Source organism: Telmatherina bonti, assembly GCF_933228915.1.
Source record: "Telmatherina bonti genome assembly, chromosome: 1".
In the NCBI taxonomy this organism is placed as follows: Eukaryota; Metazoa; Chordata; class Actinopteri; order Atheriniformes; family Telmatherinidae; genus Telmatherina; species Telmatherina bonti.
The window spans coordinates 33,063,888-33,078,707 of NC_136619.1; the positions used below are offsets into that span (position 1 = coordinate 33,063,888).

A 14,820-nucleotide genomic window follows, 5' to 3' on the forward strand; every position below is an offset into this window, starting at 1 on the left:
AAAAGGTTTTAGGTATCCCATACTGACCAGAAGCCTATAAAACATTTCTCAATAAATAATCTATAATGCCTTTTAAACCTCATGTGGTGTCTTCACACTTTGCCTGAGTAGAAATGTAGCTAACCAGACAACGCAGGACCAGCTCCAACAACTCCAAAGCAACCAGACTCCCAACAGACTAAATGAGCTGAGTGTAAGGCAACAGCTTTATGCCACTTTACTGTAATTAGTGTTGGCAGAGAGATCCAGAAAGGGGGATTGATGAGGAATGGCTAGACTTGTGGAAAGACGGCAGGGCTGCAAACTTCAGCAAACACTTTAGCTGAAAATATAAGCTGCTTGAATAAAGTAAAAAACAGGATCTGCAAACTGCTAACTTGTGAATTGGTGTAGTAGAAGAAAAGGTAAAAACCATAGACTGTATATAAAGAGATGGGCGGAGCCTCCGTGACCTCACCCATAGGTTTCTGAAAAGCTGAATTGAAGCTCGGTGGGTGGTTCCTACCATACCCATCTTGACAGGGGCATGCGTGTCGTCTCACCCGGAAAATACAAATATGGGCAAAGGGGTGAAGCTGAGAGGGGAGCCGTGAGCGTCATGGTGGATGATTGACATTGAGCAAACTTCGAGCTTTCTTTAGCAAAGAGCTAACCGAGCTAACTCCGAGATAACGGGAGCTAACCAGCTAACGGAGGTAAGCAGGCTAAAGCTTAGTCACGTTATTAACTGGCTAAAAACCGCGGTTGCTCTGCGTTCTTCTGACTTGAAGCCGGAGATTGGTAAATGACACGCCCCTAAATATGCTTCGAGCTTAAATCACTTTTAAACGGGTGAGGGAGAAAAAAATTCACTCCCCCCACAGTTGTCATGAAGGTAAACCTGACCTATTAAACCTAAAATGGATTTTTGAACCAGGCTGTAAACATGTTTATTTCTGCTGTGAAGTTGGTCTTTTTAACATGGGAGTCTATGGGGATTTGCTCTGTTTTTGCAGCCAGCCCCTAGTGGATGAAGGGGGGACTGCAGTTTTATGCACTTCCGCATTGGCTTCACTTTTAACCGCCAGAGGTTGCCGCTTGGTAAAAACACTTCATTCGTAGAGCTGAAAAAGCTGATTTTTTTATTCACAGATCATGCAGTTTTGTATGATAAGTATTTCACAAACTCACCAGTGCAATTCCTCTCATCAGAGTCCAGAGCGTAGCCACTATTACAGCGACAACGGAAGCTGCCGATGGTGTTCCTGCACCTCCCATTGGAGCACAGGGTGTTTATCATCCTGCATTCATTTATATCTAAAGTTAAGAGAAGAAGGAAAAAGACGTGTGAGAAACTCCTCATAGGAGAAGTTGTGCAGTTCATGTTGTCTACAAAAAGCACAATACCTTTGAGGAAGGGTCTGCCATTGATGAAGTCGCCCCTATGCGAGAAGCCTGGGCCCCGTGGGCACAGCTGGGCATATTCTGGAGTACCCTTTTCTGGGCACTCGTCACATTCGGGGCCCCAGGCAACACCAACTGAGCAGCAGCAGGCGTCCACTCGGTGCTTTCCTGATATGGCAGTCCCGCAGCGCTCATCATCATGAGTAAGGTAACAGTGCTCTGTACGCAGGTCTGGAGGTCATAGACACACAGTTTGCATATGTATGATATAAGAATATTGAGCCGTGTTCATGGCTAAAATGTACAGGAGTGATGCTAATAGTGAACCAACCGATGCACGTCCTCCCACTGACATCAACAGTCATTCCTGGAGGGCACTGGCAGAAAAACGAGCCTTGTGTGTTGACACACTTGCCATTGATGCACACACCAGGAAAGACTTGACACTCATCAACATCTGGGAATTCGCAGAGATGAAACAGCAGCATAAAAAAACACTTCAGTTCTTCACAATATGCAAATAAAGACAAGGCTTTTGTCATTAGGATGTCCAAAAACCTGCTCTTACCCTCACAGACGTTTCCTCTGACTCTGGCAAAACCTTTATCACAGATTGGATCTGAAAACAGCAAGGGTCAAAATAAATCTATTATCAGTCTAGTCAAATGGCCCAATAAGAGACCGGTGATGTCTGGTAGCTCACCTTTTTCACATTTGGCACATGGACTGTTCCAGGCTTCTCCCAGTGTGGCACAGCAGTGGGACTTCAGTGTAGCTCCGTTGATGTTGACCTCACAGCGATTATTGACGATCTTCAGCCAGCAGGTGCTCTTAGTTGTCTCTGATTTATGAAAAAAGTCTCAGTTACTTTAAATCCATACTAGAGGAAACGCAGATGTTTTTTTTATAATTCAAATACATGCATTTATATTGATGTTTTTGCAGTGACAACAAAAAAGGAAGCGACTAAAAAAAGGACATTTCAGACACATTCTGGCTATCTTCTGCTGAGCAGGTCTTTGTGCTTCATCTTAGGGAACCTTTCTTGAAATGCAACTTTTCAAGTGTTGTTCACACCTTGATTTTATAAGATAAATTCTGTTTGTGTCCTGCTACCAAATGAAAAGTTTGCAGGCGAACCACATTGCAATGATGTGTTGGCGCAGGAATCCCCAATCCTTGTCCTCAAGGACAGGTGTCCTGCAGGTTTTCCATGTGTTCCTGCTGGAACACACCTGACTCTGAGTCAGAGAAGCTCTGCACATGTCTGCTAAATACACATTGATTTGAAATAGATGTGGGGCAGTGGGGATACTTTGAAAACCTGCAGGACACTGGTCTTCGAGGAGCAAGATTGGGGATCCCTGTGTTAGCGTGTGAAACATGTATTTACCACTAGTCACAAGACGGAAGGAAAAATGGCATTTATGTTGTGTCAGAACTCATAACTTTCAGTATGTTTGGAAAAAGTAAAAGAACAATATCATAAATGGTTGCATTTTTTTCTGGGGTGAAAACAAGTGTTTGTCAGCAAAGAACTTCGGATCAGAAGACGCTGGACAAGTAGCTCCAAAAACAAGCACAGCTTCAGCCAGTAGCTACAAAGCTGCCACTCTGAAAGAAATTAACATGTTTCTGACTATATGATGAAGGAGATTCTAACAGTTACTGCAGAGTCGTCATCTTTATGTTAGGATTAATATTAAAACTTGATTGGCTGCTGTATATGCATTGAGCACCACATTCCTGACTGAATAGTTATTGCTAAACATTATCATCAATAAAGCGCTGTTACTCCTGTTATTAGCCTGCAGACACCATCACAATATGAATAACGGAATAAGTAATGTAATGAGGCTGTATTGGTTCCCCAGAAACTACTTCACATGAGATCGGGTCCAGCTCTAGGGTCAGAATATAAGTCTTTACATAATTTTAACATATTAATTTTCAGGGTTAAAATAAATAAGGGGACTTAACAGCAGGTTTCCTCATATATTTGCACTTTTTGGTATCAATTAAGTGGCTTGACAAATAAGCCCCAAAGATATGTTGATTTACTTGGTTAGAATAACCTTTGTTGTTGTTGTTTTTTTATCTTATTTCAACTCCTTTTTTAAAAGTAGTTTTTAGTGTTTCTTTTGCACTTAGTTTTAATGTATCATGTAAAGCACTTTGAATATTATTAAAGCAGCTTAGTTATCAAAAACAGCTTGGTTGATTTGTATTCATGAAATTAAATTAAACTAATGACTCTGGGAATCGGAACAGACTTGTCACTCTGTTGACAAAAAACAGGCTGTTTAACAGTCAATGAACTCTAATGTAACATATAATGAGCACAAGAGCTGCAAAACAGTCTTCATATTTGGCAGCACAAAAGTACTTCTCAGAATGTAACTAGCTGCTTTTTTATAGCAGTAGTCATGTGATCTATATTGTTATTTTTAGGAACTTACAATACAGTGCACACAAGTCTTCACTAATTTAATCTAATTTTTTAAAAGTTAATTAGGACTCCCCATGTGACTTTTGAATGAAGTCTTGTTTTGGTGAAAAAGTTAAGCAAAAACATGGACATTCGTGCTTACCTATACACTCCAGACCGTTCTTGTCCAAAGTACTGCCCACTGAACATGAGCACGCAAAGGACCCCTGGTTGTTCACACATTCTCCATTGACACAGGGGTTCGACTCACATTCATTCACATCTGTTGGGCACAAACAAAATAAAAAAACCAAAAAAAAACATGTTTTTTTTCTCAAACTTATCACCTTGGATCGAATCAGCAAAGCTGCAATGCACAACCTGACCTTCACAGACATCCGTTTCAGGATCAAAGCGAAATCCTTTGGGACACTGACATGTGAAACTCCCTGGTGTGTTCCTGCACAGGCCGTTGTCACATAGCAGCCTGTTCATCAGACACTCATCAATGTCTGAGAAAAAAACCCAGACAAAGAGGCTTGATGGTTTTCCTGAATTCCAACTTTTGACACGAAAAAGTACCCAGTGGAGCTGTTCACCTACCAACACAGTTTTTGCCTGTCAGGTCTACCTCGAAACCTTCATTGCAGGTGCATTTGTAAGTCCGCAGCATGTTTTCACACACTCCATTCTGGCAGATGTCAGGGTCAAGCGCGCATTCGTTAATATCTGGCAGGGCAAAGAATAACCAAATGAAGACACAAGGAAGAAACTGCATTTAGAGACTGCCTTTGACATTTGACTGCCACACATGTGTGGGTTTGCTTGTGTGTATTACCTCTTCCATCACCAGTTATACCGATGCCACTGGGACAAAGAGCCAAGAATTCAGCTGTAAAAAAACAGACCGACAGCACATTTGGGTTGATAAAAGAAGAAACAGCAGTGTCTGACAAAAAATATCGCATTTACCAAAATACAGGAAAATTCAAAGGAGGACATTTAATACTATGTCATTATGCGTTTACACACTTTCTCATTTAGCCTGGATGTATATAAAACCATCTCTTAATGTGGTGCAGCTCTGACGTCTTTTAATACAGAAAATTTAATTGGTAAGACTAATGAGAAGTGACTGGATAGCATGCGTGTCTTAGTGCATGCTGTGTGTGTGTGTGTGTGTGTGTGTGTGTGAGTGTGTGTGCGTGCAGACCGTCTATAACTCCTCACTGTGGGTGTCTTTGTCAAACAACTTGAGTTCATGGTTGCTGTTCTCTCATTTATGAAATCTAATCTGGTATCCAGAGAGCATGCAGTGTTTCATCTGGTGATTCTGGCTTTCTTAGGTGTGTTTTGAATTAAACACAAGCTGTGTTTGTCTGACTTTGTGTGTGTGTACATGTGTCAAGCAGCAAGGGATGGCTATTTATGTGTGAAAGGTGGTGTGATATGAATAAATTGATATGTACCAGAGTTTTCTGGCGGGCAGGGCTGGCAGGGTTCTCCGTAAGCGTACTCGGTGCTGGCGCAGCAACACTCCGACTTGGTCACAGCTCCGAATAGAGGCCTAACGCACTGGCCTCGCTTGTAGCCGCCGTAGCACGAGCTGCGCATATGTGTGTCTGACAAGAGAATGTGTGTGTGAGAAACAGACATGAGGAAAGAGATCCTTAAAGAGGCTGGAGACTGGCATAGCACTGACATAAACAAACAGTTGTTCATCTTGCATGATACCCAGGGAATCAGGGAATTCTCCTGCACTGATATCATCCCAACAAATACGCAGCCGGAGAGAAGAACAGCATTTCAACATGTCGAACACAATGCACAAAGAAGCGGCATTTAGGGAAATGCTGGAATGTTGAAAATAAAGACATAAACAGACCTGCTTTCCCATTACAACTTCATGGGAGCGGAGCACAAGGAGGCAAAAAACATTTATTAATACAAGACATGGAATAAAGCATATTATTACCGCATCAATATTTTCTTTTTAATCACACAGCTGTAGAAGTCTAACAGTGGTGGTATTCTGGCTGGCTTAGGTAGATAATTGTAAGATGTACGATTGCTAATTAAGGATGTTCGATATTGGTGTTTTTACAGATATCCGATTTAACGATTTTGTCCAACTCTTAATATCCGATATCAACTGACACTGATATTTTTGGACCAAGTTGTTCCAAAAAAAACTCAAATATATGGAAAACTATACACCGCATCTCTTATATTTTGTCATTTTCAGTAGGGGGAGACTTAACGTAAGACTTTTATATATAATATGTGCATATTATGTAAAACTTATGTTATAAAAAAAAAGTCAAATCTGATCATTTACGATATTGCATTTTACTGTTGATATCGGCCAATAATATCGGTCTGCCAATAATAAACTTCATGTAAAAATATTTCTGTCAAGGGTGGGTGAGAGTGTGACCACAAAGCACTCACGATTCCTGTGCACAGAAACCACATAACTACATTCTCATAAGTGTATGTGGAGATAAACCAAGTATTTGCATCTTCAACCAAAGCACCTAATCAAGAGGTCAGTGAAGACGGATACAACAGAGAGCTGCTATTGTTCAAGATTTTTTGTCTGTCATCAGTGTGGAATGACAGAAACAATCATGCAAAGACTAAAAAAAAACTATTGGACAGTAAAGTTGCAAAAGATGCCATCTTTGATTGATGATTGATAATAATTTTTTTCCATGTTTGGGACTAATTTATGTATGTAAGAAAAGTGGGTTTGGGTGGCTACATCACCGATTCCTCGCCATCCTCTAATCCAGTTGCTTTAATTCTAAGGTGCATTTACAAATTTTGGGTGACTGAGTATTTTCTACAGGTCCCTCTGGACAAATAATAAATTAATTCATTCAACTGAAATTCTGCATTACATCAAAGAACAACAGTTCTTCCACACCACAAGATATTATCATAGTGAAAACATGTGTTTACTCCCTGGTTTCATTTTTAAATAAGATGGCGCAGGTTTTACTTAAATAATGGAATTAGATCTCATTAGCAAGAGTCTGAAAGTTGTGCTACAATAAAAATGAATAAAAGAACCAACAATGGAAACAAAGCATCTCTACATTTACTTACCCACACAGACTCGGCCATCCAAGCCCACCGCCATCCCAGCCATGCACTCACAGCGGAAGGATCCCTCCGTGTTGACGCAGTGGCCATTCATACACATGCCTGGGGTCTCGCACTCATCGATGTCTACAATCAGCCACAGCAAAAAGTCAGTGAATTAAAATAATTAAAGGCTGGTTATCAAGATGCAGCCAAACTGCAGCTCCATTTCAGTTCTATGATCTCAGCTAAGAAAACATTCCTCTCGCTAAACTCCATCGCCTCACAGTTTTACAACAATCACAATAATGATTGTAAACAATTATATCGCAAGCATGCAGTAATCTGTGTGTGTGTGTGTGTGTGTGTGCTCCGTTTTGGTGTGTTGGGAGACAGCCAGACTGTAAAGAGAGACAATGAGGCCCCAGGGCCCCTTTAGACTACACATTTCATTAGCAACCGCATACATAAGCGCATTTCACCCACACCCTGCTCTCCTGTTTATTTATTCTTTTATGACTTAACCAGGTCAGTGTCTCTGAGATCAAACGTCTGTAAGATGAAGCACACAACCACATTACAGTCATTAAAAGTCTGAATGAGCGTAATGTGAGGTCTGCTACTGCATCATAAAGTGTTATTTGCAACCAAACAAGTAAACACTTGTTGACTTTTTGTGGGATGTAGACGTTCAGGTAGAAGCCAAATGTCTCTTCTCTTTGCACCAGACACGTTTAGGGAAGGCTGGCTGTGTCTGCTAGGTGGGCCTCAACCATCCTATCAACATGTGCAGCTGGCCTGCAGAAAAGATTTTTCCAAGGCTTTTACCCTGTGTGTTAAAAATCACATCACAGAAGTACTAACATACCAGAGAGGAAGCCACCATCCAGGCTGCAGGACAAGTAAAAGGCAGCAAATTAAACAACTCAAGAGCCTATTCTGGATACAAATGTCTCTCCAACACACCTATACACATGCGTCCACTTGTGTCAAGCAGGAATCCAGGTTTACAGATGCATTTGAAGCTGCCATCTTCATTTATGCACAGACCATTGAGGCACATGTTCCTGATCAGACACTCATCCTGATCTGTGGAGAAACAGATTATAGACATTATAGGCTGGTGGAAATGTTTTCAGGTGGTCTTACACAGTTAAGTCCCTAAACAACTATTTTAATATTCTGTACATGGGACACCATGGTCCATTTACGATAAATGCCAACACAGATTAAATGTGACTGAGGAATAAATGAATTCTGACTTAATATTCTGCTACTGTAGAGGCAGTAACAGGTTGTCAGTCATAGAGAACAGATCGGACACAAGTCTGCAAGACGAAACCTTTCAAAGATATCAGAAAAGAAATAGTTGTCTGCAAGTTATAAAGCAAGAACAAACCATTTAGATTTAGAAATGAGTTAGTAAACTCAAAGAGGTTTCTTCAAATTAGCCTGACAGTGTCCACTCTTGACGTGGTTCATAGGTACAAGTATCTGGGTATCTTGCTTGATGACATTCTCACTTTCAAACCTCATTTTGGTAATCTTGTGAAGAAGCTTAAATTGGGTTTTTTCTTTCAAAATAATTTTAATTTTTCTTTTGGGGTGAAAAAGCAGCTTGTTACTGTAATTTGTTCTTCATTTTGGATTATGGAAATCTGTTGTACATGAATGCTTCAGCTCAATGCCTGAGAAAGCTTGACGCTGTTTATCGTGCTTCTCTGAGATTTATTACAAACTTGGAGCCCTAACTGTTAACTGAACTGTTTTCTCAAATGGGTTGGCCTTCTTTGTCCACCAGGAGGTTGGGACATTGGTACACTTCCATTTTTATGGCCATGCTTGGACTATTGCCCTTTTATAATTGTAAATTAATCACACAGAGAAATGTTAACTCCATTTGCCCACAGTGAATTGGGAAAAAGGGCTTTTGCCTTTTGTACCCCTTCTACGTGGAACATGATGCAAAAGGATTGGAAATTAACAGAACTTATTTCATTGAATAACTTTAAATCCAGATTGACAGCATCTGAGACAGCCTCCTTAATCTGTAACTGTTCATTTTGATTTGTAAGTAACTGTAATTGTGACGTTGCTGTAATTCATACTTTTTGCTGCCTCTTGGCTAGGACTCCCTTGAAAAAGAGGTTTTTAATCTCAATGGGACTTTCCTAGTAAAATAAAGGAAATTTAAAAAAAAAAAAAGTAATATTAAATGCAAATATTTTACATTTAATAAGCTGGAAAAAACCACAAGTGTGATCATTGAAAATCTGGCCCTCAAAATTACAGGCCTCTGACAAGCATTCATATAAATCACCACCTCCAACAAATCCACAGTCCATTAAACGTAAACATTACACTTATTGTGGTTCTTAACGAAAGCCATCCATTAAATATAGTTCTACTCCATAAATGCAGATGTGTCAGAACTTAACAGACCTTGACAATTTTTGCCATCGGCTGAAATTTCAAATCCAGCGTTGCAGACACAGTGGAAGCTGCCATCAGTGTTTACACAGCGGCCGTTGTTGCAGATACGTCCGTTAGCCACACACTCATCCAGATCTGGCAGAAAAACAAAACCAAAAAGGCCATTAAATACACACATCGTCTACAGGGCGTGTGCGTGTATGTGCTGCTGTGTATGTGTCACCTCGGCACTCGGTCCTGGTTGCAGTTGACTGGAATCCAGCCGGACACTGACAGATGTAAGACCCCGGAGTGTTAACACATTCGCCGTGTGCACATGGGCTTCTCTCACATTCATCATCGTCTGGAGAGAAAAACTTCAAGTTAAAAAAAAAAACCTTCCTCTTGAAACTGAGACTTGATATCAAAGAAACTTTTTATTCACATCCTTAAAACTTACCGATGCACTCGCCCCTTCCATCCAGCCTGAAGCCCATGTTGCACTCACAGCGATAATCTGTGCCTGCAATGGGGATACACCGGCCATTCAGGCAGAGGTTCCGGGTGGCCAGGCAGATGTTGGTGATGTTCTGTGTTTGGATTATAGCAGGACCTGATAGAAAATGTTTGACAGATATTTTACGCATTACGTAAATTTAAAAAACATAAAAGTGATTTGTTCAATAGAAAATGTAGGTACCACATACTGATAATATTTACATAGCAATGCAAGCTAGGTAGTATGAAAAAGTTCAGTCTTAATTAACATTATCATTCTAGCATTTCATAAAAATTTGGCCTTTCTAAATGTGTTTGCATGCTGCTATTTTTAGTCTTTAGTTAAGTTCTGATCTCTATATGAGATTCAGCACGACTTGTGAAATTCTTAGCATTATTACACAGAAAAAGCTTTATTTTACAGTTTCATTGTAAATAAACACCACAAAATATCAAACATTCTTAAAGAACTTGTCAAAATTCACAAGCATTAACATGTAGCTAACCAAATCAAGTGCAAGCATTGTTGCTCAGAACTAGAATTAGATGGCAACACGAGATCAGTGGAAAGTTGCACGCTACAGATGCAAGCATGAAAAATACTTTCACACATTTTATTCACATTACATGAATGTGTGAAGATAGGACAAGCGTAAATCAGGGGTGTACCTGGTGGAGGCTGTATGGGTAGTTGACCTGGAACAACTGGTCTCTGAATCGGGATTTGGCCTGGAACCTGGATGGGAATTTGACCAGGAATCACTCCAGGTACATGGCCTGTTTGACCAGGATGAACTGGGTAGATGCTTGGTAGGTCTGGAGACCCTGGGACGCGACCAGGTATGACCACTCCAGTGTCAGGAATCTGGATGCACAATCTTTGGTACTCGTCTACGATGGTCACATTGTAAATCAAAAGAAGTTTAGCTTTGTGACGAGACATGGAGACTTGTGAGAACAGAAAAGTTGAAGTTGATGGCAAGCGATTCACCTGTTCCACGAATGGGACACATCTCAGGAGTGGAGCCATCAGACCAGCAGCGTCCAACATCGCAGCAGCACTGCACTTTAGTCAACAGCTGTGAGTTTTGGTTGGCACATCGCCCGTTCAGCACGCTAGCATAGCAGTGCCCTCCCCGAGCATCTGTGGGAAACAACACAGCATGAAACCACTTAAACAACCTGTGGTGTGAGGAATATGGCATGTATTGTGTGTTAAGCTAATGGGCAGGCGTGTAATCAAAAAGTACGTATTCTTGTTTCAGAGTTTCCATGCTTTGGAGGATGGCGGTCACCTTCAATAGTCATCATTTCATATTTATGAGAAAATTTCCTTCATCCTGGAGTTTCTGGCACCGTGCACCAGCATGACTCATGCCCAAGCTGCTTATTAACATAAATACTTCATGTCTTGTTTCACACCCAGCCCATCCAGTATTATACTGATGGAGAGACTGACAGACCTCGCCACTGATTGGTTGGCTTAGCTTGATAAAATCTTCGCGATGGATCGAGACGCATGGAAGTAAGAAAAAAAAGTGCACTTCTCGTGAAGATTAGCAGAGTTACTGCCTGGAAAATGGACTAAAATGTTTGGCACAGTAGTTTTCTGGCACAATTAATTCAATGACAATTTTTCCACTCAAGCATGCTCTGCTGAAGGTGGTAATGTGATTGTGTGTTTGCATGAGTTCGTAAGTGCACGCATGCAAGTGTGAGAATGTGGATGAATTTCTAATGGATTATTCCGACCCACATTCTTCCCTGATCTGTTTTGAGTCAAACTGAGCTGAACTACAGATGATTGCAGCTTTTTTTTTTTTTTCCTTTCACTTATTCTAAACTGTCCATGGAGTTCACATTAACTCTCTCATCATCAGAGTACAGAGTACAGCTCCCTGTTGTGGAACTACAAACAAGCAAGCAACTACTGACCTAAATTCTACCAGCTGGGACGTTGGATAGATTTCAGATCTTTCTACTCAGTGCCAGACAGATCGAGGGAACTAAAGCAATGTGGAATGTCAAGACCAGCGACAGGAAAAAGAAAGAATGAAGTAGCACCGCCTTGGTTGAGCGGCTTCATTTAATATTTTATCTTTTCTTGCTGAAAAAAAACGAAGTAACTCACCAATACAGGTGGATCCATCAACAGAGCTGTAATATCCCTGGGGACACTTGCAGAAGTAGCTCCCAACTGTATTAGAGCATTCGCCCAAACCGCACAGACCTGGAATGTTTGAGCACTCATCCAGATCTGAGGAGGAGCGAGAAACGTATAATTCAAGCAAATAAACTAAAAACTAACTTAAAAAGTAAATATCTTTCATTAGAGCGCATGTTGGCTGTAAACATGGAAATGAGATATGTTAGGAGATTAAAGCCAACGTCCGCTGTAGCGCTTCATCAGTTAGCACTGTTCTCCACAACATGCTCATCATCACACACAATGTCTGTTAAGAAATATGGTGTAAAATAAAATCCGTTTGAAACGTCTTTTACATACTCCAGATGTTTTCCGATAATTATTCCTGGGCTTAAATCTGTGCAAGTTGTACTCAGAAAAGGAGTACAAGACAACCAAAGTTTAAGTTGGTCTGGAGATTGTCACAATCGTGTCCAAATGAGCCAATAGTTTTCACTGGCTTACTGTGGGATGTGACTTGCAAAAAAAAAGATTTTATAAAGTTATCTTTAGACAGAAATATAACTGCAAGTGTATATGTGGCTGCATTTGAATAAGATTTTAATTTTAAAAAAAAATAGATTGTGGAACTTAGAAGCTGATAGTTATGATCCTCAGCTTATCTTTTCCAAACATATAAAACATCATAATCTTTCCTCATTTCCCCTTCTTTTGATTTAAGTGGTGTGACAAATCTGTCAAAACACATATGGAGGTTTCACATCATGAAGCTGACATGTAAAAGCACCTCATCTGGGAGAAAACTGAGTGCTGCTTTGGTTTAATTAAACATATTTCAAGTGAAGGGTAAAACGTGGCTTATGTGTGGTCTTCTCCCCACAAACTAATAATCAGAATGCCATGACTGAGGTGACGTTAACCACAAAGAGACGGATGTGGGTTTAACTCTCTTAACTTTTAGGAACTTTTAACTTTACTTTTCAGTCTACTCTTTCATTCAAACTGAAGCTTATGGCACAGCTTCGATGTGATGGCTGCTGGCTTAATTCTTACCTTCACATTTCTGTGAGACCTCGTTGAACTTGTGCCCAGCAGGACATTTACATTCAAAGGATCCAACTGTATTAATACAGTTTCCTCCTTGACAGATGCCAGGGATAGCTTGGCACTCATCCACATCTAAACATACAGAACACGGAAGTGAATAACTAATGCAAACAGGAGGAAAAATCATGAACCCACAATTAATCAACCCCCCCCACTTCATTTTTCACCATTTTCTGCTTTACAACATGTATTTCAAATTGATCCTTATGAAACAGCCTCTGTAAAACCAATTTCAGTGTTATTCTTTTTCACCTCTTGTAATCGTGATAAGTGAAACTCGACATTGTGCAAAGCCTTCTGCAGTACATCTCAAAGATTCTCAATGAGATTCAAGTATGGAGTCTGTGGTGGCCAATCCATGTGTGAAAATGTTTCACTCTGCCTGAAGTACTCTTTCACAATTTGAGGCTGATGAATCCTGGCTCTGTCATCTTGGAATATAGCTGTGCCATCATGGAAGAAAAAAAATAATCCATTGATGGAACAACCTACTCATTCAGTAAATTTATAAAGTAAATTCTGACCTCATTCTTTGGACACATAATGTTACTGAACCTAGACCTGGCCAACTGCAGGAACCCCAGATCACAGCACTGCAGCCACACGCATGTACAGTAACCACTGGATATGATGGCATCGTCACTTCATCTGCCTCTTTTCTTACCATGATGCACCCATCACTCTGGAACTGGGACCACATTACCTTCTTCCGATGGTCCAAAGTCCAATCTTCATGCTCCCTTACAAACTGAAACCCTTTTTCTCCAGTTAGCTTCACTGAAGAGTGATTTTTTTTATGAATCCAAGGCTGTTCAGTCCCAATCCGTTGAGCTCTTCGCACCTTGTTTGTGTGTAAATGCTCTGACTGTCAGAATTAAACTTAGACCCGAGTTCTACTGTTGTTTTTCTTCAATTTAATTTTACAAACTGTTTTTTCTTTGTTGAACAAAATAGTTTCAATAACAAAAACGGAACCATCTCCTTATAGTTGGACGGGTTTTGCTGGTCTTGCCATGGATTTTTAGTTGTATTCAAATCTGACCTTTGACTCCACCATACCAAAACATTTGTAGCTTTCCCCTTTGCGTATTTAGGGTCATTGTCTTGTGGGGAGGTGATCATCTGCCCAGTGTTAAATCTCTATAAAGCTTTAAAAAGTTCTTCTAAAATATTTACTTTTATTATTACCGTCCATCATTTTTACAATTTTAACCAGTTTCCCAGTCCCAATGATGAAGAATATGATGCTGCCACCACAATGCTTCACTGTGGTGATAGTGTTGTTGGGTAATTGGTAGTACTATGGTACATGAAATGAAATGAAATGAAAAATACCTTATTAATCCCCAAAGGGAAATTCAATATTGTAGTATATAATTATTAATTTGAGGAGGTCTTGTTCCGAAGGCTGATGGCTGCTGGCAGGAATGATCTTCTGTATCTTTCAGTCTTGCATCGGACCTGAAGAAGCCTCTCACTGATGCATATATAAATGTTTTCTATGTTTTAACATAAATATAAATTCATTAACCAATTTGGACTATTTATTGTAGATTGGGGTAAATGTTTTTGCAAACCTGCAGCAAATATTCAGAGCTGCACACAGCTTTGTGTGTGTGTGGAGAGACACTGGGTCTATTTTAACACTCTGGTTCTCATTTTTCTTTGAATTAAACAAACGACAAGAGTTGAAAAGCATGTGTCCTGCCATAAGAGCAAAAACTGAAGCCAAATTGACAGAAGTGATTGAGTGTATGAC

General features: G+C 40.2%; 1 protein-coding gene across 1 annotated transcript in view; it reads right to left on the minus strand.

Annotated features, from left to right (window-relative positions):
- fbn1 (fibrillin 1) overlaps positions 1–14,820 on the minus strand; it is a gene marked incomplete at its 5' end in the record, with an annotated part of 69,944 nt that overhangs the window by 38,178 nt on the left and 16,946 nt on the right. The window contains 19 exons of the mRNA XM_079241667.1: positions 1,171–1,296; positions 1,387–1,614; positions 1,715–1,840; positions 1,952–2,002; positions 2,087–2,224; positions 3,975–4,094; positions 4,198–4,323; positions 4,415–4,540; positions 4,650–4,703; positions 5,281–5,433; positions 6,923–7,045; positions 7,865–7,987; positions 9,341–9,466; positions 9,555–9,674; positions 9,771–9,923; positions 10,478–10,699; positions 10,800–10,952; positions 11,940–12,065; positions 13,008–13,133. Coding sequence (XP_079097793.1) covers positions 1,171–1,296; positions 1,387–1,614; positions 1,715–1,840; positions 1,952–2,002; positions 2,087–2,224; positions 3,975–4,094; positions 4,198–4,323; positions 4,415–4,540; positions 4,650–4,703; positions 5,281–5,433; positions 6,923–7,045; positions 7,865–7,987; positions 9,341–9,466; positions 9,555–9,674; positions 9,771–9,923; positions 10,478–10,699; positions 10,800–10,952; positions 11,940–12,065; positions 13,008–13,133 — 2,520 coding nt within the window. The remainder of the gene's footprint in view (positions 1–1,170; positions 1,297–1,386; positions 1,615–1,714; positions 1,841–1,951; positions 2,003–2,086; positions 2,225–3,974; positions 4,095–4,197; positions 4,324–4,414; positions 4,541–4,649; positions 4,704–5,280; positions 5,434–6,922; positions 7,046–7,864; positions 7,988–9,340; positions 9,467–9,554; positions 9,675–9,770; positions 9,924–10,477; positions 10,700–10,799; positions 10,953–11,939; positions 12,066–13,007; positions 13,134–14,820) is intronic.